The sequence below is a fragment of the Gracilinanus agilis genome, chromosome 2, assembly GCF_016433145.1.
Source record: "Gracilinanus agilis isolate LMUSP501 chromosome 2, AgileGrace, whole genome shotgun sequence".
Lineage (NCBI taxonomy): Eukaryota > Metazoa > Chordata > Mammalia > Didelphimorphia > Didelphidae > Gracilinanus > Gracilinanus agilis.
The window spans coordinates 563,566,760-563,588,989 of record NC_058131.1 but is presented as its reverse complement, the minus strand read 5'-3'; the positions used below and the strand labels follow the sequence as shown (position 1 = coordinate 563,588,989).

At 36.7% G+C, this 22,230-nt stretch overlaps 1 protein-coding gene across 1 annotated transcript in view; it reads right to left on the bottom strand.

The window, feature by feature from the left end:
- Positions 1 to 10,578: 10,578 nt before the first annotated feature.
- Positions 10,579 to 22,230, bottom strand: part of CHRNA7 (cholinergic receptor nicotinic alpha 7 subunit) — a 186,915-nt gene continuing 175,263 nt past the window's right edge. Inside the window, exons 9-10 of the mRNA XM_044662383.1 lie at positions 21,696 to 21,805; positions 10,579 to 11,097 (exon numbers count right to left, since the gene is read on the bottom strand). Coding sequence (XP_044518318.1) covers positions 10,579 to 11,097; positions 21,696 to 21,805 — 629 coding nt within the window. The remainder of the gene's footprint in view (positions 11,098 to 21,695; positions 21,806 to 22,230) is intronic.

Sequence of the window (22,230 nt, the reverse complement as noted above, 5' to 3'; positions counted from 1 at the left end):
TAAAATAGATATATTTAAGTTAAATATATTTATGAGCTTAAATATATTTAAAATTGATATATTTATAAATTTAAATATATTTCTATAAGTTCCTCATCTGGGGGCTTCTATCTCAGTAAAATCATGGCCATTCCCTGTCCCTAGGAACGTGTAATCCTTTGGGGTTCCATGAGGTTGGAAAGAGATGAAGACTGCATGGGGACTGAACTATTTGAGAAATTCTGAATTAATTCGAGGAATGTATCCATACCCTTAGAAAGCAATGGGAAAAGGCAAGGTTTGTAATGGCTGGCAGATTACTAAGGTATTGTGATATACCCGTATCTTTGGGCTCCGCCAAGAGGTTTAATTGGATATAGCAATACACTGGGATGATTGCTCGGTTTGCACATGTCTAGTGAGAGCTCAAGCCTAGAGCACCACCTAGTGGTGTCTCTAGATATAGACAGACCTCTAGATAGTTAGCTGGGCCCCATCTTGTGTAATTAACATATGAAATACAGATACTGCTTGGAGCCATTCAGATGAATGAAAGTCAGTTCTTTGGCTATTTGTCAATCATGTGTGAGGATGGAGGACCCCTATGCTTTTATGAAGGAATTTTATTAAGGAATTTGTTTTAAACCAGTATATCCAGTCTTGTAGGGAAAAAAGATCTATCCCAAATACTAAGTTAATTATTAATTATATTCTTTACTTTATGCTAATTAAATATAATTAGTTAATAGTCAAGATGGTCATTATATGAGCTTGTGTAGGATATAATGAAAAAGAAAGACTTAGAAACAGAAGATCTTGGTTATGTCTACTATTTCTTAGCTGCCATGACCTTCACTAAGATTTAATTCCTCTAAATTTTACTTTCGACATCTGTAAAATGGAGATAATAATTTTTGTGCTGCTTGTCTTATTGAGATGTTGTAAGGATCAAAAGAGATCATGTAATGCAAGCTGACATTTATATAATACTTTTTAAATACTTTTAAATTCTGTACATCACTTTAAAGACATAAACTCCAAGAGGTGGATAATAGCAATAATAACAATTATTGCCTACATAAGTAACATAACAAACACAATTTCTTACTATATATAAGGTACTTTACAAATATTATCTTATTCTATCCTCAAATAACCGTATGAGGGAGATGCTACTATTATCTCAATTTTACTGAAGAAACCGAGGCAAACAGGGGTTATGGAAGCAATGCTACTTGTAGTACTTGTGATACTGTGACATAAGAGATAGAATCCCAGCCTGCAGTCACAAAGACTGGAGTTCAAATCTGGCGTCAGACATTCACTAGTATTGCTCACATTTTGAAGATGAGACAATTGGGGATGAGAGAGGAAAAGTAATTTACACCAGGTCTTGCAGTTATTAAATATCAAATGCAGAATTTGAACACTAATTTCAATTTAATTAATTAATCTAATTTTAAATATCTAATGCTCTATCTACTACACCTTGCTGCCTCCCCTGAATGTAAATATAAAGTTAATAATATTATACTTAAAAGCACTGAATAAAGTGACATTCTGAAGACAAAAGGCCTACCTCTCATTATATTTCACTTCAGTATGTATGTTACTTTTAATCTGAATATATTGTACACAAGGGATAGCATAGTGTGGTGGGAATAATACTGGAATCATGAAGGCCTGAATTCAAACTCCAGCCTCACTCTCATCAGTTATATGACTTTGAGTCTTTGGATCTCAGTTTCTTGATCCATAAAATGAGAAAATTGGTTTGGATAGCCCCAAAATTCCTTTCCAGCTCTAAATTTATGATCCCATGTTCAGTAAGATTTAACCAATTTATGATATTGCCCAAGATTGTCTCTTTAGGCTGAGATCTTCTGAGGTGGGGGAACTTACCACAAAGGAAGTTTTCTCTATGTTGATGAAATTGCAGCTCCCTCAGGAATTCACAGTTTCTACATTATTTTATCTCATTTCAAAAGATCAGAGATTTAGGGTTGGAATGGATGTTGGAGGTCATCAAGTCCAATGCCTTCATTTTACAAATTGAGGAATATTGGGAACCAGATGAATAAGGAAACTGAGTCCCAGAGAGGTTAGGTGACTTCCTTGGGTCACTCACACAACTATTAAGTGTTCTACTTGGGAACTGAACTCAAATCTATCTAACTCCAAATCCAGAGTTCTAATTACTGTAGCCTGTTGCCTTATCTATTTCAAAAGAATAGGGGAGGGGGGTTGAGTTATTAGGGTTAATCAACTATGATCATAAGATACGTTTGACTCCCTTAGCACTGTTGATAAGTGACTGAGATCTTTTAGTATTAAAAGTAATAACTTAGTATTATAATAATTTAGTAACAATTTAATGTTATAAAAAGTAGGAGTTTCTACTATAGCAAGGAGAATAAGCGAGCAAAAACTTTTAAATGGGTTAGTGTCAAAATATAGTGTTAGGTGAATTTTTTTTCAATCTAATTAATTTTGAAAAAATAATTGGGCACATGATGATACAAAGTGATAATTACTTATTTCTGGTGTCAGACCTGGAGTCAGAAAGACTCACCTTCGTGATTTCAAATCTGGCCTCACATACTTCTAGCTGTGCAACCCTGAGCAAGTCACTTAACCCTATTGGCCTCAGTTTCCTCATCTGTTAAGTGAGCTTGAGAAGGAAATGGCAAACCACTCTAGTATCTTTGCCAGGAAAAGCCTAAATCAGGTCATAGAGACTCAGATGTGGCTGAAATGACTCTCCACAATGAAATGAGGCACTTAAAGGATTGCATAATTCTCATATGGCTCTCCTAATAACAGTATGAGGTAGATAAATCAAGTATGATTTTCCCCCATTTTACAGATAATAAGGAAACTGAGGCCCAAAGAAGCATAGTTACTTGCAGCCACCCAACTCATAAATGATAGAAGCAGGTGAGATATGTCCAAGCCTTCTGACTTCAAGAACAGAATTATTTCTGTTCCAGTGATGGTCTTCCTTTCAGAGACTCAGTTTCTTCAGCTTTAAAAATAAATAGGATGAAATGGATGGCCTTTGAAGACCCTCCAATTTCTAAACATGTTTAAATACAAAAGTGAAAACAGTACACATACTTTTGATCTAAAATATTTATTTCTGCAAGACTCAACTAGAATGACATTTCACAGTTACAAGTCTTAAAAAGCCATCATACATTTAAGTATTAATTAAAAAAACAATACTGCAGCAAGAAGTATGAGACACACTCGGTTATTTTCACTTCACAAAGAGAAAAGTGGAACAAATACAGGTGAAGAAATCTTAAACCCCACAGCTATAGACAGGACAGTTTCAAAATTAACTGTTTTTAAATGTCATAAACATTTTAAATCTTTAAATAAAAGAATTATTTACCATTGGACACATTCTTTAAATATTCTTCCTTAAAACTAATTTTTTTTAAAATATGGTCAGGACTAATTTTGGGCATGATGATATTAAATAAAGTAGACTAAATAACTTAAAAGACTTATTTTCCTTACATTCGAGACACTTTAATAGTAAAACACAGAGAAGATTGCACATTGTTCACACACATCCTATTGAAGGAATGAAGTTGATTCTAGTCCCTAATTGTGTGACATGGGATGGCCTAACTCACTTTAAAGTCTATCTGGCTAAGTCCGTAACATTTCTTGGCACAAAGCAAGACACTACTTGTTGCCCACATATCTCACAAACTCACATGCCCTGTTTAAGATTTCAGCTTCATCTTGATGCATAGTAATATATGTATATATCACTCAGACATACAGAAGAAAAGGTTAGAAAGGAGGAAAGAAATGTACCTAATTTCTCATGCCCAGAAGTCCAGAAACTTATAAACGATAAAGTTTGACTTATTTTATTTTTATTGTTGTTCATCTCATTAGTTTGGGGAACTTCCATTACAGAAACTCCCACTGCCGATGAGAATTAGCAACAATTTATAATTTGTCTTAAAAAGTTGTCTGAGAGCATCAAGAGGTTAAGTGACTTGTCTTTGCTCACAATCAATATATAGAAAAGTTAGGATTTGAACCAGGTTCTCTAGCCACCACTCTTTGCAGCCTTCAGTGTTGTTTTGCCTATAAACCCTATCCTCATCTCACAGTCACCTCATCAGGTCTCAGGAAGAAAACCATGTTGCACCTGTTTACTATGAATTCTGGGGCCCTCCTATTGCAGAGTTGGCCCTTCTACAAGGGCAGAATAGAATATTTTGGTGAGTTGTTTTAATTTTAATAAAAACAGAAGCAAAGATAAACTATTAAAGGGGGGAGATGATCTAGTCAGCACTGAAAAATAAAGAGAAAAATTCATATTGTCTTAAAGTCATTCATTCCTAATGCAAATACTGATTGACCAAAGGCCACTACACCAGATTAAATCCATGGGTTCATCCCTTTGGTAAAGAAGCTGAGGCCTAGTGGCAAGAACTAGAATGGTTGGTGAAATTTCCAACCATAGATAGTCAGCCTACTCCCTCCTTGCTGATGACAGTCAGTTATCCAAAAAACTCTTTTAGTTGGATCATTAAGTCCCCAATTCATCTGGATAATTAGTGTGCTGTGAGAGTCACAGACTGCACTTGGCAAAAGAACCAGCCCCAGTGAATTCCTCGAGAAGCTCCCTGAACCAAAAGAGAAAAGAGGAGGGAATGAGTCTCATTTGACAATCTCCATTTGGATGAATCAACAGATTATCTAAAGAGCTGTGTGTCAACCAATTCAAATATCTTTGAGGCATTTCATACATTATTTTGGAATACTTGGATAGTTCATTGAGTTGCAGCCATGGCCACTGACCATTGATTTTATACTGAATTGCTTTTGCTCAATACCAAGTTAATTTGAGCAGAAAATTATAATAGAATTCTTTCAGTTGCTATAAAAATAAAAATAAAAAAGACGGTATTCATGAAGTGACAAGATCAAAAGATTTCTGCTTTTGTTGCACTGAATAAGCCAGATAAAACTCCTAGATATGATGAAGTAATAAAGAAATGTTTGGAGGCAACAAAATCCTTCAAAAAAGAAAAAGTTAAGATGGCATAGAGACAGCAATCCAGGTGAAGTCTCAAAATTCCACCCTAAACAACTTTAAAATAATGCCTCACATCAAACTTTGGAGTGACAGAGCCAACAAAAGGTCATAGTGAGACATTTTTCGAGAGTAAGAAAATTTGGTAGGTTCGCAGGAGAGGTCTGTAATAGCAGTGGTTTGTCCAAACCACTCACATACATGCCTATAACTGCAGCAACAGCAGCAGGATCAGCAACAGCTTTAGGAACTCTCAGTCTGGAGATGGTAAAGGCAGTCAAGACCACTGGTCAGAAAGAGACTACAAGGGACCCTTTTCTGGCACTGCACAGCTGGCTCTGATCAACAAGTCTAGTGTCCATATGTGGTTCTAGGTCACAATTTTTGGGTGGAGAGGATAACTAATGCTTATAGCCACAGGAGAGTAGAGGCCCTGGTCACAGTTTCAAGTCCAAAAGGAATGCTAGCATTGCAACTTCAAGGGAATAAGAGCCCTTCCTGGGTAAAGACCAGAATACAGACGAGGAGAGCAGTGACTAGCTCTGAAAATAGTAGTACCAAAAAGCATGGAGCTTGCCCCAAGGGGAGCAGACCCCCAACTTTAACATAAAGTTCAAAGACAAGAAATAGTGAAAAAATGAGTTTAAAACAACAACAAAAAATAAACTTGACCATAAAAAGCTACTATGGTGGCAAGGAAGACCAAGACACAAACTCAGAAGAAGACAGTAATGTGAAAATAGCTACAATAAAAGCCTCAAAGAAAAATGCTAATTGGACACAAGCCCAATAAGAATTCCTGGATTTTTAAAGAGATGAATATTAAAAAAAAATTGGGAAAATAAAGGAGAATGATGGAAGAAAAGTATGAGAAGAAAATTAATAGCTTTGAAAAAGAGGCATAAAAATATACTGAAGAAAATAACACTTTTAAAAACAGAAGTAACATAATGGTAAAAAATGCACAAAAATTGACTGAAGAAAATAACTTCTTTTAAAAACAGAATAGGTCAAATGGGAAAAAAAGTGCAAAATCTCACTGAATACTTTCTTAATCATTAGAACTAGACAGGTGGAAGCTAACGATTCTATGAGACATTAAATAATTAAGCATAATCAAAAGTATCAAAAAATAGAGGGAAAATGTGAAATACCTTGGAGGGAAAATTAACCTGGAGAATAGATTGAGGAGAGATTGTTTAAGAGTAATTGGACTACCTGAAAGTCATGAGCAATTAAAAAAAACTTATTATATATCAATAAATTATCAAGGAAAACTACCCTAATATCTTAGATCCAAAGGGTAAAATAGAAATTAAAGGAATATGCCAATCCCCTTTGGAAAGAGATTCCAAAATGAAAACTCCCAGGAATATTATAGCAAAATTCCAGAGTTCCTAGGTCAAGGAGAAAATATTACAGGCAGCCAGAAAATCATTCAAATATTGCAGAGCCATAGATAGGATCACACAAGATTTAGCAGCTTCCATGTTAAACAGAGAGCTTCAAATATGATATTCCAGAAGGCAAAGGAGCTAGGATCACAACCTAGAATAGCAACTCCACAAAACTGAGTAAAATCCTTCTGAGGGTGAAATGGATATTTAATGAAAAAAGGACTTCCAAGCATTCCTGATGAAAAGACCAGAGCTGAATAGAAAATTTTGCATTCAAACACAAGACTCAAGAAAAACCTTAAAAAGGTACACATGAAAGAATATTAATAAGGGACTCAATAAAGTTAAATAGTTTATATTCCTATATGGGAAGATGATATATGTCACTCCTAAACATTACCATTATTAGGGCAGTTAAAAGGAGTTTACATAAACAGAGGGCATAAGTGTGATTTGATTATATTGGAATGATTTCCTCAAAAAATGAAGAGGTGAGAAACAGGGATGTCCTGGGAAAAAAAAAGAAGAGACATAGAATGGGAAAATTTTCCACACACAAAAAAAGGTACACAAGGAAGAGCTTTTAAAGTGGAGGGGGAATTGGGAGTGGAAGTGGCAAGCAATGATTGAACCTCACTCTTGTAGCAATTGGTTCAAAGAGGGATGTATATGTATACACATTCAATTGTGTATAAAATTATAACTTGCCTAATAGAGAAATAGGAGGGGATGATAAAAGGGAGAGTAGATCAAGGGAGGCAGTGGTTAGAAGCAAAATAGATCTATGAGGAGAGATAGGATAAAAAGAGAAACAGAAGAAGAAACAGAAGAATATGGAACTGAGGGAAATACAGGTATCCCTTCACATCACCAAGATAAGGGGAACAGAGCTCCTGTGATCTGGAAAATGTACATAATATTTTTGGCTTTTATATTCTTTTCATAAATCTTATTTTTTTACTTATTTTAACTTTAAAAATAAATTGTGTATATTTATGATATTGAAAGACAAAATATATTGATTTCATATAATCCTACACATATATTTTATGCATTTCTGAGTTTCTAAACTTTTTTCTGTGTCACTTTCTGGCCCTCTCCTGTTGTCTGTGGCTTCCATAAAACTTCCCAAAAATTCCTGTCTTATTTCTCATGCTGGCCTACAGTATATTGAAGCCACAATGGGGAAAGTCATGATGTTGAATGGATACCTGTACACAGAAATAATAACTGTGAATGTGAATGGAATGAGCTCACCTATAAAATAAAAGTAGATAGGAAAATGAATTAGAACCCAACATTCAACAACAAATTGTATATAAGAAACACACTCAAAACAGAGAGACACACATAAGAGACTAGGGCATAATCTAATATGCTCTAGTCTAGATGATATAAAAACGGCAGGGCTAGCAATCATTATCTCAAAGCAAAAGTAAAAATAAACCTAATTAAAAGAGATAATCAGGGAAAATACATTTTGTTCAGTGGTGTCATAAACAATTAAGTGATATAAAAATTTTTACAGTGAGTTTCTCTGATAAAATCTACATTTCTCAAATACATACTGGGTATAAAACTGAGCAAATTAATAAAAAATAAGAGCTATTCTCTAATTGATAAATGGTCAAAGGATATGAACAGGCAGATTTCAGAAGAAAAAAAACAAAGTTATCTATAGTCACGTGAAAAAATAGTCTAAATCACTATTGATTAGAGAAAAACAACTAGGAGGTACTTATAGCTATCAGAAATGAAAAATGCTGGAGGGGAGGACAGAAAAGAGGTACACTAATGAACTATTGATGGAGTCATGAACTGATCCAACCATTCTCAAGAACAATTTGGAACTGTGCCCAAAGGGATATAAAATTCTGTATACTCTTTGATCCAGCAATATCACTACTAGTCTGTATCAAAAAAGAAAAGAAGAGAAAAATGAAAAGGACTTACATGCATAAAAAATATTTATAGCAACTCATTCTATAGTGGCAAAGAATTGGAAACTGAAGTAATATTCATCAGTTGGAAAATGGCTGAACAAGTTGTGGCATATGATTTGATGGACTATTATTGTGTTATAAGAAATGAGAGCTTCAGAAAAAGATGGCAAGATCTATATGAACTTATGTATAGTGAAGTAAGAGGAACTGGAAGATGATTGTGCACAAAGAAAGCAATGTAATGATGATCGACTGTGAAAGACGTGGTTATTCTGATCAGTATTGATGAGCCAAGACAGTTCCAAAAAGTCTCATGTTGGAAAAATGCTATCCACCTCCAGAGTGAGAACTGATGAACTCAGAGTGCAAATTGAAGTATAATTTTTCTCAATTCTTTTATTTTTCATGCTTTTTTGCAATATGGCCAGTATGAAAATGTTTTGTATAGTTTCGCATGTAGAATTGATATCATACAATAATGAAAAATATTTGTACAAAAATATTCATAGCCACATACTTTGTGATGGCAAAAAATTGGAAAATGAGGGGATGTCCTTCAATTGGGGAATGGCTGAACAAATTGTGGTATAGGATGGTGATGGAATATTACTGTGCTATAAAGAAAGATGAACTAGAAGATTTCTATATGAACTGGAAGAACCTCCAGGAACTGATACAGAGTGAAATGAGCAGGACCAAGAGAACATTATACACAAAAAGTGAAACACAGTGGAACAATACAATGTAATGGACTTTGCCAATACAAGACAATACAAAGGGACTTATGAGAAACAATGCTAGCCACATCAAGAGAAAGAACTGTGGGAGTAGAAACACAAAAGAAAAACAAATGACTTATCATCTGTTTATATGGATATATGATTTGGGGGTTTGGTTTTAAAAGATTGCTCTACTGCAAAAATGAATAATATGAAAATAGGTATAAGTGATAACATTTGTATAACACAGTGGAAGTGCTTATTGGATCCAGGAGGAAAAAGGTAGAGGGAAGGAAAAGAAAATGAAATAAGTAAACATGGAAAAATATTTTTAAAATAAATAAAAATTTAAAAAAGAATTGATATCATATTGCTTGCCTTTTTGGTGGATGAGAGAGGGTAAAAAGAAAAGACAATTTATAGTAAATTTTTTAAAAGAAAAGAACACAATAAGTATTAATTTTTTTAAAGAGAGAAAATTAATGAAGGTAAAAGAAGCTTTATAGACACCATCAGGTTGTGTTTTCTGCCCTGCCCCCCAAAATATTTTTACTCTCTTGATTGGTTTGACCAGGTGTTAGTATTTTGCTAACCATCAAACAGTCTTTTTAAAAAAAGGAAAAATGTCAAGTGGTTTTCCAAATTCAACTCTTAATTTGCCTTGCCTTAGAGTCATTCAATACAGTTAAAGGAATTTGTGTATATAGTTACCCCCTTCAAACTGATTTGAAAAGAGCACTGGATTTGGAGTTAGAAAACTCAGGTAAAAATCTTGGTTCTGCCACTCTTTTCTTAAGTGACTTTCGACAAGTCACTTCCTAACTTTGGACACAAATACCCTGATCTATAAAATGAGAGGACTGGAGTAGATAACCTCTTAAGTTCTCTTGAAGTTTTAAAATCTGTGATCCTGTGAGTTGGAAAAATAAATAAACAAAAAGATTGAATTCTATCAAACAACCACTTCTTCATTTAGAATAGTCAGCTGTTTGATTAGATTTCATTAATTTGGATTTCTTTTCAAAACAGTTTGTGTTCACACTTAAGTCATTTTAGACCTTTGGGGCAAGTGGCATGCAGACATGCATTAACAATAATACTGGCAAAGGGACTTAAATCTCGGCCATCTTTAAATATAGGGTTTGTGCTTAGGCTGTCTGGGATTCTTCAAGCATTGTTTTACTGGGAATATGATGAAATAACTAAATCCCTTCCAGTCCTAAAAATTCCAGTCCCTTCTAGCCTTATAAAGGTCTATGATTCTACACGTCAGACAATCTGATAGAATAAACTCCATCATCATTGTGTTACAGATGAGAAATTGCAAGTAATAATACTGATGACAACAATGACACATCTGTGCAAGTGTGGGTTCAATGTTGTTATGTTAGCACCCCAAAGTCCTACCAAAGCCAAAATTCTGCCCCGTATATTTCCTACCTAGCAAGCATTACAGGCTTAAAACCAGTGCTGGGTTAAGCAAAATCTTTAGACACAGCCTCCACAAAGTTTGGTGCTGACATCAAGATCCCGATGGTGCAAATGATGGTGAAGACTGAAAAGGCCATCAGGCACAGGCGATCCACCACACAGGCTGCAAACTTCCATTCATTGCAAACCGCTTCTTCTTCATCCTGGTCACGGAATCGGTTGGCAATGTAGCGAACCTCTTCCAGAATTTTAGCCAGGTCCGGGTCCCCCTCTGAGGTGTGCCCGCTGTGCAGGATATTCTCCTCGTCAGTGGGAGAGCAAGTCATCCTCCCGCAGATGACCCCAGAGTCACTGGCAGGCATGCAGTGCGTCCCTTCTAGTCCACGGAAGCCGATGTAGAGCATGTTTCCATTGCTGGTCGCTTGCCCAGACATGGCGTTGAGCTCGACGCTGGTCAGGCTACACCGGTGCTGCTTGTGCTGACAGGCAGGGCGGACCTTGTCCTCTCCTGGTCGTTTCATTCTCAGAAACCAGGCGCACCAGTTCAGGAGGATGATTCTGGTCTGGGAAAGATATGCAGAGCATGTTAGGATCTGAGCCCTTTAAGCATGCTGGGAATGGAGCAAAAACAAGCTGAACTTGAAAGGCAGACTGATTGAAACAAATCTGTCAATATTCGTTCCCAAGTGAAATTTGCTGGAATATTATAGGCAAAAATAAATAAATAAATAAAAATAAGTGTGCTTCTCAAGTCAAACAGACATTTCATTAATTCTAGAGGGAAACAGAATCTAATCTCTTCTATTCCCTATTGATTTTATATACTTGATCAGGGATGGCAGACCAAGACTGCTGAGTCGGATGAGAGAAATGAATGAAAATCAACATATAACATTAGCCTTGATGCAACTATTTTTCTCCGGGAGAGCCGGCACAAATGAGTCTTAAAGAAGACATCTGGCTGAGGGAACACCTAGGATGTGATATCTCTGGAAAGGTTTATTACACAGAGGCAGAGTGGTTGAGTGGAGAGTGAGCTGCTCTCAAAGCCAGAAGGACTCGAGTTAAAATCCCTTCCTCCAGCATCCTTGGCTGCATGCCCCTAGCCAAATCATTTAACAGCTTAGTGCTCTAGGCAGCTTTCTAACATAAGTTACAGAGAAGGAGCTGGCCTGCAATGGTAAGGAGAATTTTCTTACCTGAATTTTCTTGTACAAATGAGATCAGATTTACAATCACTATCGCTATTCTTTATACAGAGCACCATGAAATATTAAGAACTAAATATGCCCTGATAGAATCTCATGTCTAGTGAAAAAAAGTTGAAGTTAATTCGATCAAATGAAATAATATATAATGCATTTATTCTGCATTTATTGTTATATATTAATATGTTATATATTAAATATTTAATACATTTAAATTAAATTTTAATAAATAAATATTTAGTATATTATACATATTAAAATGCACATAGAATCAAAGCTCTAGAGCTGGAAAAGACATCAGAGGTCATCTGGTCCAATGCTTTCCATTTATAAGTGAGGAAACTAAGATCCATGAAGGTTAAATGATTTGCCCAAGATTATATAGGAAATAAGTACTAAAGATGAGATTTGAACCCAGGTCCTCTGACTCAAGAGGATATGGAGCTGTTGACAAAGGAAATCCTTCTACCAATTTGGATTGACATTGTTTTTCAACTTAGTCTTGTGAGAGTTACCTAGGTTTCTGCAAGATAAAAAAAATTGTATCCAGACTTGCAGACAGTTGTGTTAGAAGCCCAGTGGAAAGGGCAGCTAGGCGGCATGGTAAACAGAGTGCCAGCCATGGAATTAGGAAAACCTGGGTGCAGATCTGGACTCAGACACTTCCTAGCTGTGTGACCCTGGGCTAGTCACTTAACCCCAATATTGATACTAAGACAAAAAGGAAGGGCTTTAAAGGGACAGGAGGACAAGAGGAGGAGGAAGAGGAAGAGGAAGAAAAGAAACAGGCTGAGAACCCAGACCACATCACTTAACTTCTGAGTGCTGTAAGCCAGGCGTGTCAAACTCAGACAGAAATGGGGGTCACTAAATCATACAAAAGGACCCCTGCAGGCCACATTGTGACTCAGAACACCACACCTAAATATATTTCTTTTTTACTAATATATCAACATATTAAAGTCAGATAGGAACTATATTTTAATCTAGTTCAGGACCACACCTGGGAGTGTTACAGGCTGCATGTTTGATGCCTCTCCTAGAAGCAGCTCAGATTATATAAATGGCAGACAAGGTACCAACCTGCATCAATAAAGGAAATTTCCTTATGCAGGAGTTCCCTACAACAATGAAATCACAGGTCCTATCTCTTATCATCATCGTTACTTGATCATATTCTTAATTACAAAAAAGAAAAATTCTAACTGAACAAAAAAATGTATTTCCCATGTACTTGTTAAGTAAAACAGATGTGGAGAGTTTGCAAGTGAAAATGAACAAATCTTCTTTTGACAGGTAGGAGTGAGGAAAAAGTAAATGCTTATTAATTGAAAAAATAAAATTTGATTTCAAAAAATGAATGGAGAAACTCAAACAATGAATAATCTAGATAATTTAGGTTAAAAAAACTTCTTGCTGAAGTTATCTAATTTATTGAGAGAAAAAGGCTATTTTTCAAATAGTTATTAAATAACCATTTTTTTTATTTTCCTTTGTGGGTATAGACAAAGCTTTATTCAGCAGCTGAATACCTTTGTTTCCCATCTGAGCTCCAACTAGGAAGATGGGAAACCTGGATGTGCAGCACATTCACTACTTGTAATTATTTTTATGACATTTTATTAAAGATAATTTCAGTAAATAGCTCTCAAGAAGAGCAAAGAAAATAGAGACAGAAGGAGGGAAAAGAAGAGGGAGACAGGGAGACAGAAAGGAAAGGGGGAGGATGAGAAAAAAGAAGGGAAGGAAGGAAATGGACAAAGAAAATCTATAGATTGTTTTCATCCTGGCTGCACCGCAAACCTTTAATCTTCAACATATTCACTTTCATTCTCTTGCTTCATAGCCATTCAGAGAAAGGGCAAGAAAGCTCAGGTGCTTCCATTCAAATTCAGGCTTCCTAAATCCACCAAAATCAGATTTCAAAAGCTGATCCAAATGTTTCTTTTACAGAGGCAGCAAGATAGCAGAGTGCATAAAGTGCCAGGCCTGAAGTCATGAAGACCTGGGTTCAAATTTGGCTTCAGACACTTCCTAGCTGTATGACCCTGGATAAGTTATTTAATCCTGACTGCCTAGCCCTTCTGTCTTAGAACTGATACCAAGACAGAAGGTAAGAGTTTGAAAAGAAAAATGTTTCTTTTTCATATTCATAATATGATACTATTGTCCAATGCTACATTTATAGTAAAAAAAATATATTTTAAGCCAGTTTGTTAGGATTTTGGAATGTTACTTAAGAGTAGATTTTGGTCTTGAAATAATTCCAACAATATTATCAAGTCAGATGACTTAGTCATACCTTTATCCTGGCCTTAGTTTTCTCCACATATAAGACCACAATGATGGTGATAGAAGGGGGAATATTCATTTTTTCATTCATTTTCCACATAAAAAGAAACAAAGAAGATTCTAGTGGAGCAAAAAAATTGCATTTTTCATGGACCAGTTAGTCAAAAAACAGACTCGAATTGTTTGTGAGTGAAAATGGGTCAATCTTTTTAAGACAGGAGCTATATTCCAAAGTGATGGACAGAACTCATCTCTGAGAACAGTCATGAATTAAAATATGGAGGCAGCCAAAGGCTGATGGATTTTTGATTCATGGCTTTATTAGGAGAGAGGTAGAGAATTCCTGGTGTGGAAACTCCCTCAACCAATACAGATCAGAAACTATATATCTATAACATCATCTAAGAGAGTTACCTGAAGGCACCCAGAGGTTAAGTGACTTGCTCATGATCACCAGTATGAGTCAAAATCAGAACTCATATATCTTTCTGCCTCAAGGCCAGCCCTTTATCTACCCTGCCCTGCTGCTTCTGGGTTCATGGGAAGGTTGAAAAAATTGCCATATATCCCGCTGGTGTTTCTCCAGGTATTAAAGTAGATGGTTCATAACTCATGAGGGTATAAATTTATTTTCCTTTTGTCTCACCTATTAAAATATAAGCTTCTTGAAGACAAAGACCATTTTTACTTTCTTTTATATCCCCAGAACTTAGCAAAGTGCCTGGCAAATTGTAAGCCCCAGATAAATGTTTACTGAACTACTAACTGCCTCTTAGAAGGTTCTCAGTCATCATTTTGACCATGCCAAAACCTGGACAAAGACAATTCTGCACGCAGAACAATTCAGCTGGTCGTAGGACAAAGCATATCCTGAATACGTGACGGTATGGGGAAGAGTCTTTCCTCCTTCCTGCTTAGAGTCCATACACACTCTGAAATGGGCCATAGTCAACCTCAAAACGATTCAAACAGTTGATTTTATTTTGAATTCCATGAATTAACTTACTGGCTTTCAAAGCTGAAGCATCTCAACAGGCAAGATTATCCTCTTGACACTTATCAAATGCTGCTTATGTTTGCCAATGTTGGTTTACTAGGTTATAGTCTAGCTCTTTCCGTGCAAATGTCACATAATATTATAGCATCCCACAATAGCATCTTCAAATAACAGATCACTGTAACTGTTCCCTGGGATGCTGTTATGTTTCCAATAAGGAAATAAACAGAACAGCACTCCAGATAAAGCAACAGACCTTTGTCTCTTAGTTTAGTATTTTAGTTACAGTTATCCATAGTCTCAATATGTACCTGTGCCTGGATATGAACAATAAGCATGTCATAAATTAAGGTTTTTCTGAATAGTCTCTGGTTATCTAGGCAATATGGATGAATCAGTATCCTAGGCTCCAGTGCTCCAATCCCATTCTATTCAGATGAATTGTTTGTTTTTAGAGACACATTGATATATCCAGGGACTAGGGTTTGTAGAACTGAATTTGGGAGGCAAAGGACCTGGATTTGAATGTCCTTTCTGCTATTTACTCTCTGTATGATATTGGACAAATCATTTCAACTCTTTTGGTTATTAGTTTCCTCATTTGAAAAGTGAGGAATTAGACTCTCAGGTCCCTTTCGGCTGAAAATCCTTTGATGCCATTTATTATATCTGTGTGAGTTCGGCTGGGAGAGTACCAATAAAGTATGAAACAAGCCATGAAAAAGTTTTAAAATCTTCTTGGGGGTAGGGGGCGTCAAGATTCACATACAAGAAATAATAAGAGAATTAAGCAATGTTGTACAAGGATATGTGGTTCATTAGCACCTTGAACTCCCAGTGTGGAAATTTTTTCCACCAACAGATTGTAACTTCTTATAATTTATTAAGAGATCTACAGAAGGGGGCAGCTGGATGGATCAATGGATTGAGAGCCAGGCCCAGAGATGAGAAGTCCTGGGTTCAAATCTGGCCTCAGACACTTCCTAGCTGTGTGATCATGAGCAAGTCACTTAACCCCCATTGCCTAGCCCCATTTACCACTTTTTTGCCTTAGAACCAATATACAGTATTGATTCTAAGAAGGAAGGTTAAGGGTCTAAAAATAAATAAATAAAATAAAAATAAAAAATCTATGGAATTCTAAAGCTCTCAGGCACCCAGGCTGAGTGACTTGTCCTGAGTCTACTAATGAGTGACCGAGGTAGGATATGACCCTAGGTCTTCGTGATTCCACGCTCAAGGCTCAATCTATCATGCCCTTCTGCTTCTAGCAAATACATTGTGAAGTTTTCAGTTCTGTGGTAGAGACAATGTAAATATTTTGCAAGAAGCCAAGTTGGCCAAGCTTGATTGCCAGTTACTTGCTTGGACCACAGAATGCAGTTCCCCAAGGATCCTTACAACAATGGAAGTTCAAGGAAGTCTGTTGGGAGTATATCATGGAAGAGGTGGGCTTTGAGAAACATACATGGATAGGATGTGATAGGTGAAGCAAGGCAGGAATAAAATGGGATATGGGATACCTTTTCCATGTCCTGGACCACTTTAGTGGTTTAGCGAAGCCCACAGAACCCTTTTCAGAATAACATTTTTTAAAGCATAAATTAAAATATATAGAATGTCCAAAGAAAATCAACTTATAGAAATACAGTTCAAAGTCCAAAAAAAACTTTTTTTAAGTTCACAAACTCTAGGCCAACAACTCCTAAACTAGAAGCTAAAATGAACCTCAGAGTCCACCTAGTCTCGATTTACAAATGAGAAAACTGAGGCTCAGACATGTTAAGTGACTTGCCTATGACCCCATAGAAGAAAAGTCCTGGGGGGTAGAATTTGAACCCAGAACCTCTGATTCTAGAAGCAATGCTTGCCATTATACTACAATGCCTGTGAAAGTAGGAAAGAACACTACAAATGATGGCAGAGAGGTGGCGATGAATGTCGCGTTTCCAGGGAAGTGAGGAGACTAACCTAAGTAGAGTGGAAGTGTGGCTAGGGTCAAGTGCACAAAAATAACAATAATAATAACTTGTCGGAACGCCGTGTTCCTCGTACTTGGGTCTGGTCTCGGGCAGGCAAAGGGAGCGTTTCTCCCCCACTTCATCAGGCTGATCTCCTTGTTCATCCTCATCTAAGTACAAAGGCACGTGTAGATGGAACGTGGAGGGCAGTGAGGAGCCCTCTTTGATTGAAATGGAGTGGCAGCATTAACCTCTGGAGGAGGACAATAGCGGCACAAACGATATTAGAGGACTCTGTCAGGAAATGAAATCCCAATCGAGAAAATTTGGTTAATAAGGCTTTTGGAATTCGGGACCAGTACTAAAACATAAGATCCTCGGGATGATTAAGGTCCTCACTGTGATGTCTGCCTGCTCTGGCACTTTCTATAACCTCATTAAAAGCTGCCCACCAAGCTTAGCATAGAATATTTAGTTGTGCAATATAATGTGAAGCATTTCCACTTGATAGCAAAGAAAAAGAGCATTAAAGACCTATCGCTGACATACATGGGCAAGAAAAATGGAAAAGAAAATGGGAGCTTTAGCCTAAAAGGCACATATATTTAATTAAAGTATGACTCAAACTGCAACCAGTTTTTATAGTTTTGAAAAAGAGATTGATAAAAAAAAAACTAGGTAGGATGGGACAAAGGAAAGGAAAGGATCCTATCAGGCAGCAAATATGTTTAGGTAGCCTGGCAAGGACTGGCCTTTTGTTCTCAAGCTATTTTTCAGGTGTCACTAGAAGTGTTCTGGGCCCTAAAAACAGTCCTCAGGATCTTGCAACTGCATTGAGGTTAACGGGAGTGAAAGGACTTTATTCTGAATTAAGGCTACTTCAGAAACAGCCACCTCTAGTCCATCACTATCTCAAAATTTTAGGTCAAAGCCAGGGAGAGATATAGGAAGACAACTTGAAGGAATAATAGGGTCTACCGAGTTAGATCATGCTTAGCCATCAGAAAAGAAGTCAGAAGACAGGGGATTATTAAAGACTAAGGTAGGGGGATGATTTTGAGAATTGCTTCAATCTATCAATCAATAAGCATTTATTATTTAACACCCATTATGTCCCAAGCACTGGGTTAGGTGTTAGTGATATAAAGAAAAAAAGGGAAAGTCTCTGTCCTCAGGGAGCTTACAATTTAGTTGGAGAAGACAACTTTTATGAAAAATATATAAAAGAAATATGGATTCTAAGAGGCAGGGGTGAGGAAAGAGTGTTTTCCAGGCATGAGGGACCACCAGAGCAATAGAAATAGGAGATCAAATTTCACGTTTAAAAAAAAGGTCAATTTGATTTTCTTGTATTGTACATAAAGGGGAGTGATTGCAATGTGGTTGGAGAAAGAGGAAATGGTAAGGTAACGCAGAATTTTAAATGCTAAAGGAGGTTATAGAGGTAATAGGGAACCACGAGAGCTTCAAAAGTAGGGGAGTGGCCACAACTACCACTAGATAGACTTGAAATAATTGAATGGTCAGAGGACTTCTAAAGAAAACAGGTACCACCTCCTTTCTTCCCAACCCCCCTGTCCCATTTCATGAATTTCAATAAGCAGTGATTTTATGACGACTGGATTAAAACAAAAGCCCCTAAAGTAACCTCTCAAATCATATCAGAGTCCCCCAAAGCACCACCAAACCAGTCCAACCTCCCAAGTTTCCCCAGACAGAGAATACTACTCATAGTTTCCATGAAAAAGATGTACTATATAAAGTATTATGAGATTGACTTTTTTAATTGTTGATCTTAGACTTACAGATTAAAGTTGTTTCCTTGTTTAAAATGTTCAAAGTTCATCTTGTTTATAGTATTAGTTCACAGTAGTCATCAAAGGAAGCCATTCAGTTATTCCACCCAGGTTGTTCCAGTTCAATAGTTCTATAATTCCTAATGTAGAATCACAATCAAAGTCTATGGCATATTTGGGGGTATGCTAACATAGAAGGCAAGTCTCCAAAACAATACAATAGATTTAATTTGGAAATATTTGGAATATGGAATAATTTGGAAATAGCAACAGTCATTAGGAGCCACATAAATGTTCAAGCTGGATAGTATCATTTTACTGTTTGGTTAAGGTAAAAATAAAAATAAAATCTTACAATGAGCTATGACTATAAAGTCATGAGGCTGACTAACTTATATGGTTGTCATCTTACACTGGCCTTAAGAAAACTCTCAAACAGAATTCCCTAAAACATGTTTGGATGTTTTAGTCAATGACATTATTGGAATATGTAGTATAGCTTCTGGATCTAGAAGGGGCTTCAAAATTCATCTAACTCAACCTCCTCACTTTTGCAAAAAAGGAATCCAAAGTCCAGAGAGGTTTGGCAACTTGCCAGTGGCAGCACTGAAACTATAACTAAGACTTCCTGATTCAAAGATTATGCCCCCTTTGAAGTGTCCAATCACTGGGGAATGAGAGGGAGTGGGATCTCTTAACAAAGCTTGGATGACCACCTATCTGTTATGTTGTACAAAATCTTCTTGTTCCAATACGAGTTAGACTAGATGGTTTTTGAGGAACTTTCAACTCTGAAATTCTCTAATTCTGAGCAAAAACTTATGTGAGATTTATTGTACTTTATCTGGACTTGGATACGGAAAATACTTTGGGGTCAGGGGGAAGGTCAGTGGGAACCAAAGAGAAATAAAGATTTGCAAATGGGTAAATAGAAAGTCTGGCTGACCCATTGCAAGACTTATACCCTAAGAAGATTTAAAAAAAAAAAAACAGAAAGAAAAGCTTCCTACACACTAAAATATTTGGAGCAAAACCTTCTGTAGTAGCAAAGAACTAGAAACCAAGTAATTGCCCATTAATTGGAAAATGGCTAAATATGCTATGGTACATGGATGCAATAGAATATCACTGCACTACAAGCAATGATAAGCATAAAGAAGATAGAGAAGCAAACCCTTATCACCACTGGTGAGGAATGTTAGAATAAAATAGTCTCCTAATTGTTCTCTAGGCGACATCTCACCCATTTCCAGACAGCCTTCACGAAAATGCCACAGGGATATTCCTAAAGTGCAAGGCTGACCATGTCATTCTCCTACTCTATATAAACTCCAGTGGCTCCCTATTATAACTGCTTATCTTTAGTTTTTAATGCCCTTCGATACCTCACCTTAAACTACCTTTCCAACCTTATTTTATACATTACTCTCCTTTTTGGAGGAGTCTATGGTCCAGTCAAACAGATCTTCTTGCCGTTCCTCACACAAGACATTCCGTTTCTCTCCCTTTGTAGTGACTAGCCCGTGCCTGGAATAAAACTCCCATTTCATCTCCCACATCTTAGAATACCTTATTTCCTTTGAAACTCTATTCATGTGACATCTACCTCAGGGAGTCTTACTCTTGAGTTCTACGAGCTTTATTTTTTTTAATATTTTGATCGCTATGTTTCAATATAGCTGATTTCTTTCATGATTCCATGTTTTATTTTATACATTTAAAATCATTATTCTGAGAGGGGATCCACAGGCTTCATTCAACTACCGAAGGGGTCTATAAGACAGAAAAGGTTAAGAATCTCCATTCTACCTGGAGCCTTTCCTTATCCTTCCAGCTGCTTATGCCTCCCTGCAATTCACCTTAGATTTATTTTGTAGGTTTCTTATAAAATGCTTTTATGTATCCATGTTTTTCCCTCAAAAGAATGCAAGTTCCTAAAGGTCACAGACTTTTTAATTGTTTTGTCTTGTATCCCAATGTCTAACACACAGTTAATATTTAATAAGTGCTCTTTTAAAAAATTAATAAATGCAAATCAGTTGATTGAAAACATATAAATGGGTACAAAATGAAGAGAACCAGGTAAATCAGTGCACATAACAATGTAAAAGGGAAGAGCAATTAACAATAAAATTGAACACTAATTATAATAATAAAGTTTGGCTCCTAAGAAAAGATATTAGACTGTATCTCTCTTCATTGTTTGTAGCAGTGGGGGACTGTGGGTGCGAACTACAGCATATATCAGCAGATTTATCTACTATGATGTTTAGTTTTATAGAAATGCCTTTTTCCTCTCTTTTTTTTTGTTCTCTTATAAGGGATGGCTCACTGAAAGGGACAAAAGGGAGAAATACACTGGGAATAAAAGGGAGGTCAAAAACAAATGAAATCAGTGAAAAATGTTTAAGCCCAGTTAAGGCCAGATCTGAGTATTCACAGAAGCCAACAAATCAGATGGCTAGGTAGCTATTGTGAACTTCACCTAACAGCAAAATAGTCAAAAGCATGGAGGATGGTCTATGGGGAGAAAGGATAGGAAAATAATTGAACATTGATTGGAAGGGTGGAGAACTGAGAGCTTCAACCTACAGCAACATCCTTTGAGGAAAAAGCAGACAGAGCAACATTCCCTCCTTACTGAGCTATATATTGCATCACTGGTCCCAGGCAAGCTTAACCCCTCGAAAAATTAATCCAAAGAACAATATTCCTTCAAATGCAGACTTTCTGGTCTTATTTGTGACTTTTTTAAAAAACTCTTCATAATCAGAGCTTACACAACTTATTTAAGTATCATTGAAAACAGAGAGAATGTAACTATGGTTTTGGAAGTATTTATATGCTTCCAACATGTTTTTAAGGAGTATTTGTCCCTGTATCCAGGTTTTAGGAGTCCTGACTTACCCACTTTGGCATTTTCCCTCCATCAGGATCATGGTGGTGATACTGCAAAACGATGACCGTCACCACAACAGAAAAACCAACGATGATCATTGTGCTGGCAAAATACTGAGCTGCAGAGAGAACAGAACCGCTTAGCCCTAGAAAGTCATCATCATAATTCTTCAGTGACAATCCGCACTAACCATAAAGAGGACAGGCTGAGCAGCGCTGCTTTTGTTTGCTGCAAGTAATCCCAATTAGTCTGAGGAAGAGCTCTGAGGAGCTGTGCCCTTCCTAAGTGTCATGCCCCTGGGAGATGGGGGATGACACAACCCCCAGGGTTTGTCCATGCAGAGCAAGGCTATCCCTGCTTGTAGAGCCTCATTAGTTAGGCACCTACAGGGAAAGGGGACTGAATGAATAAAAAAGAATATTGAACTTGGTATCAGAAGGCCTGGTATCAAATCTCATCCTACCATTCATTAACTGTATGACTTTGGGCAAGTCACAACCTCTCAGAAACGAAATTTCCTCATCTATTAAAGTGGGAAAACTA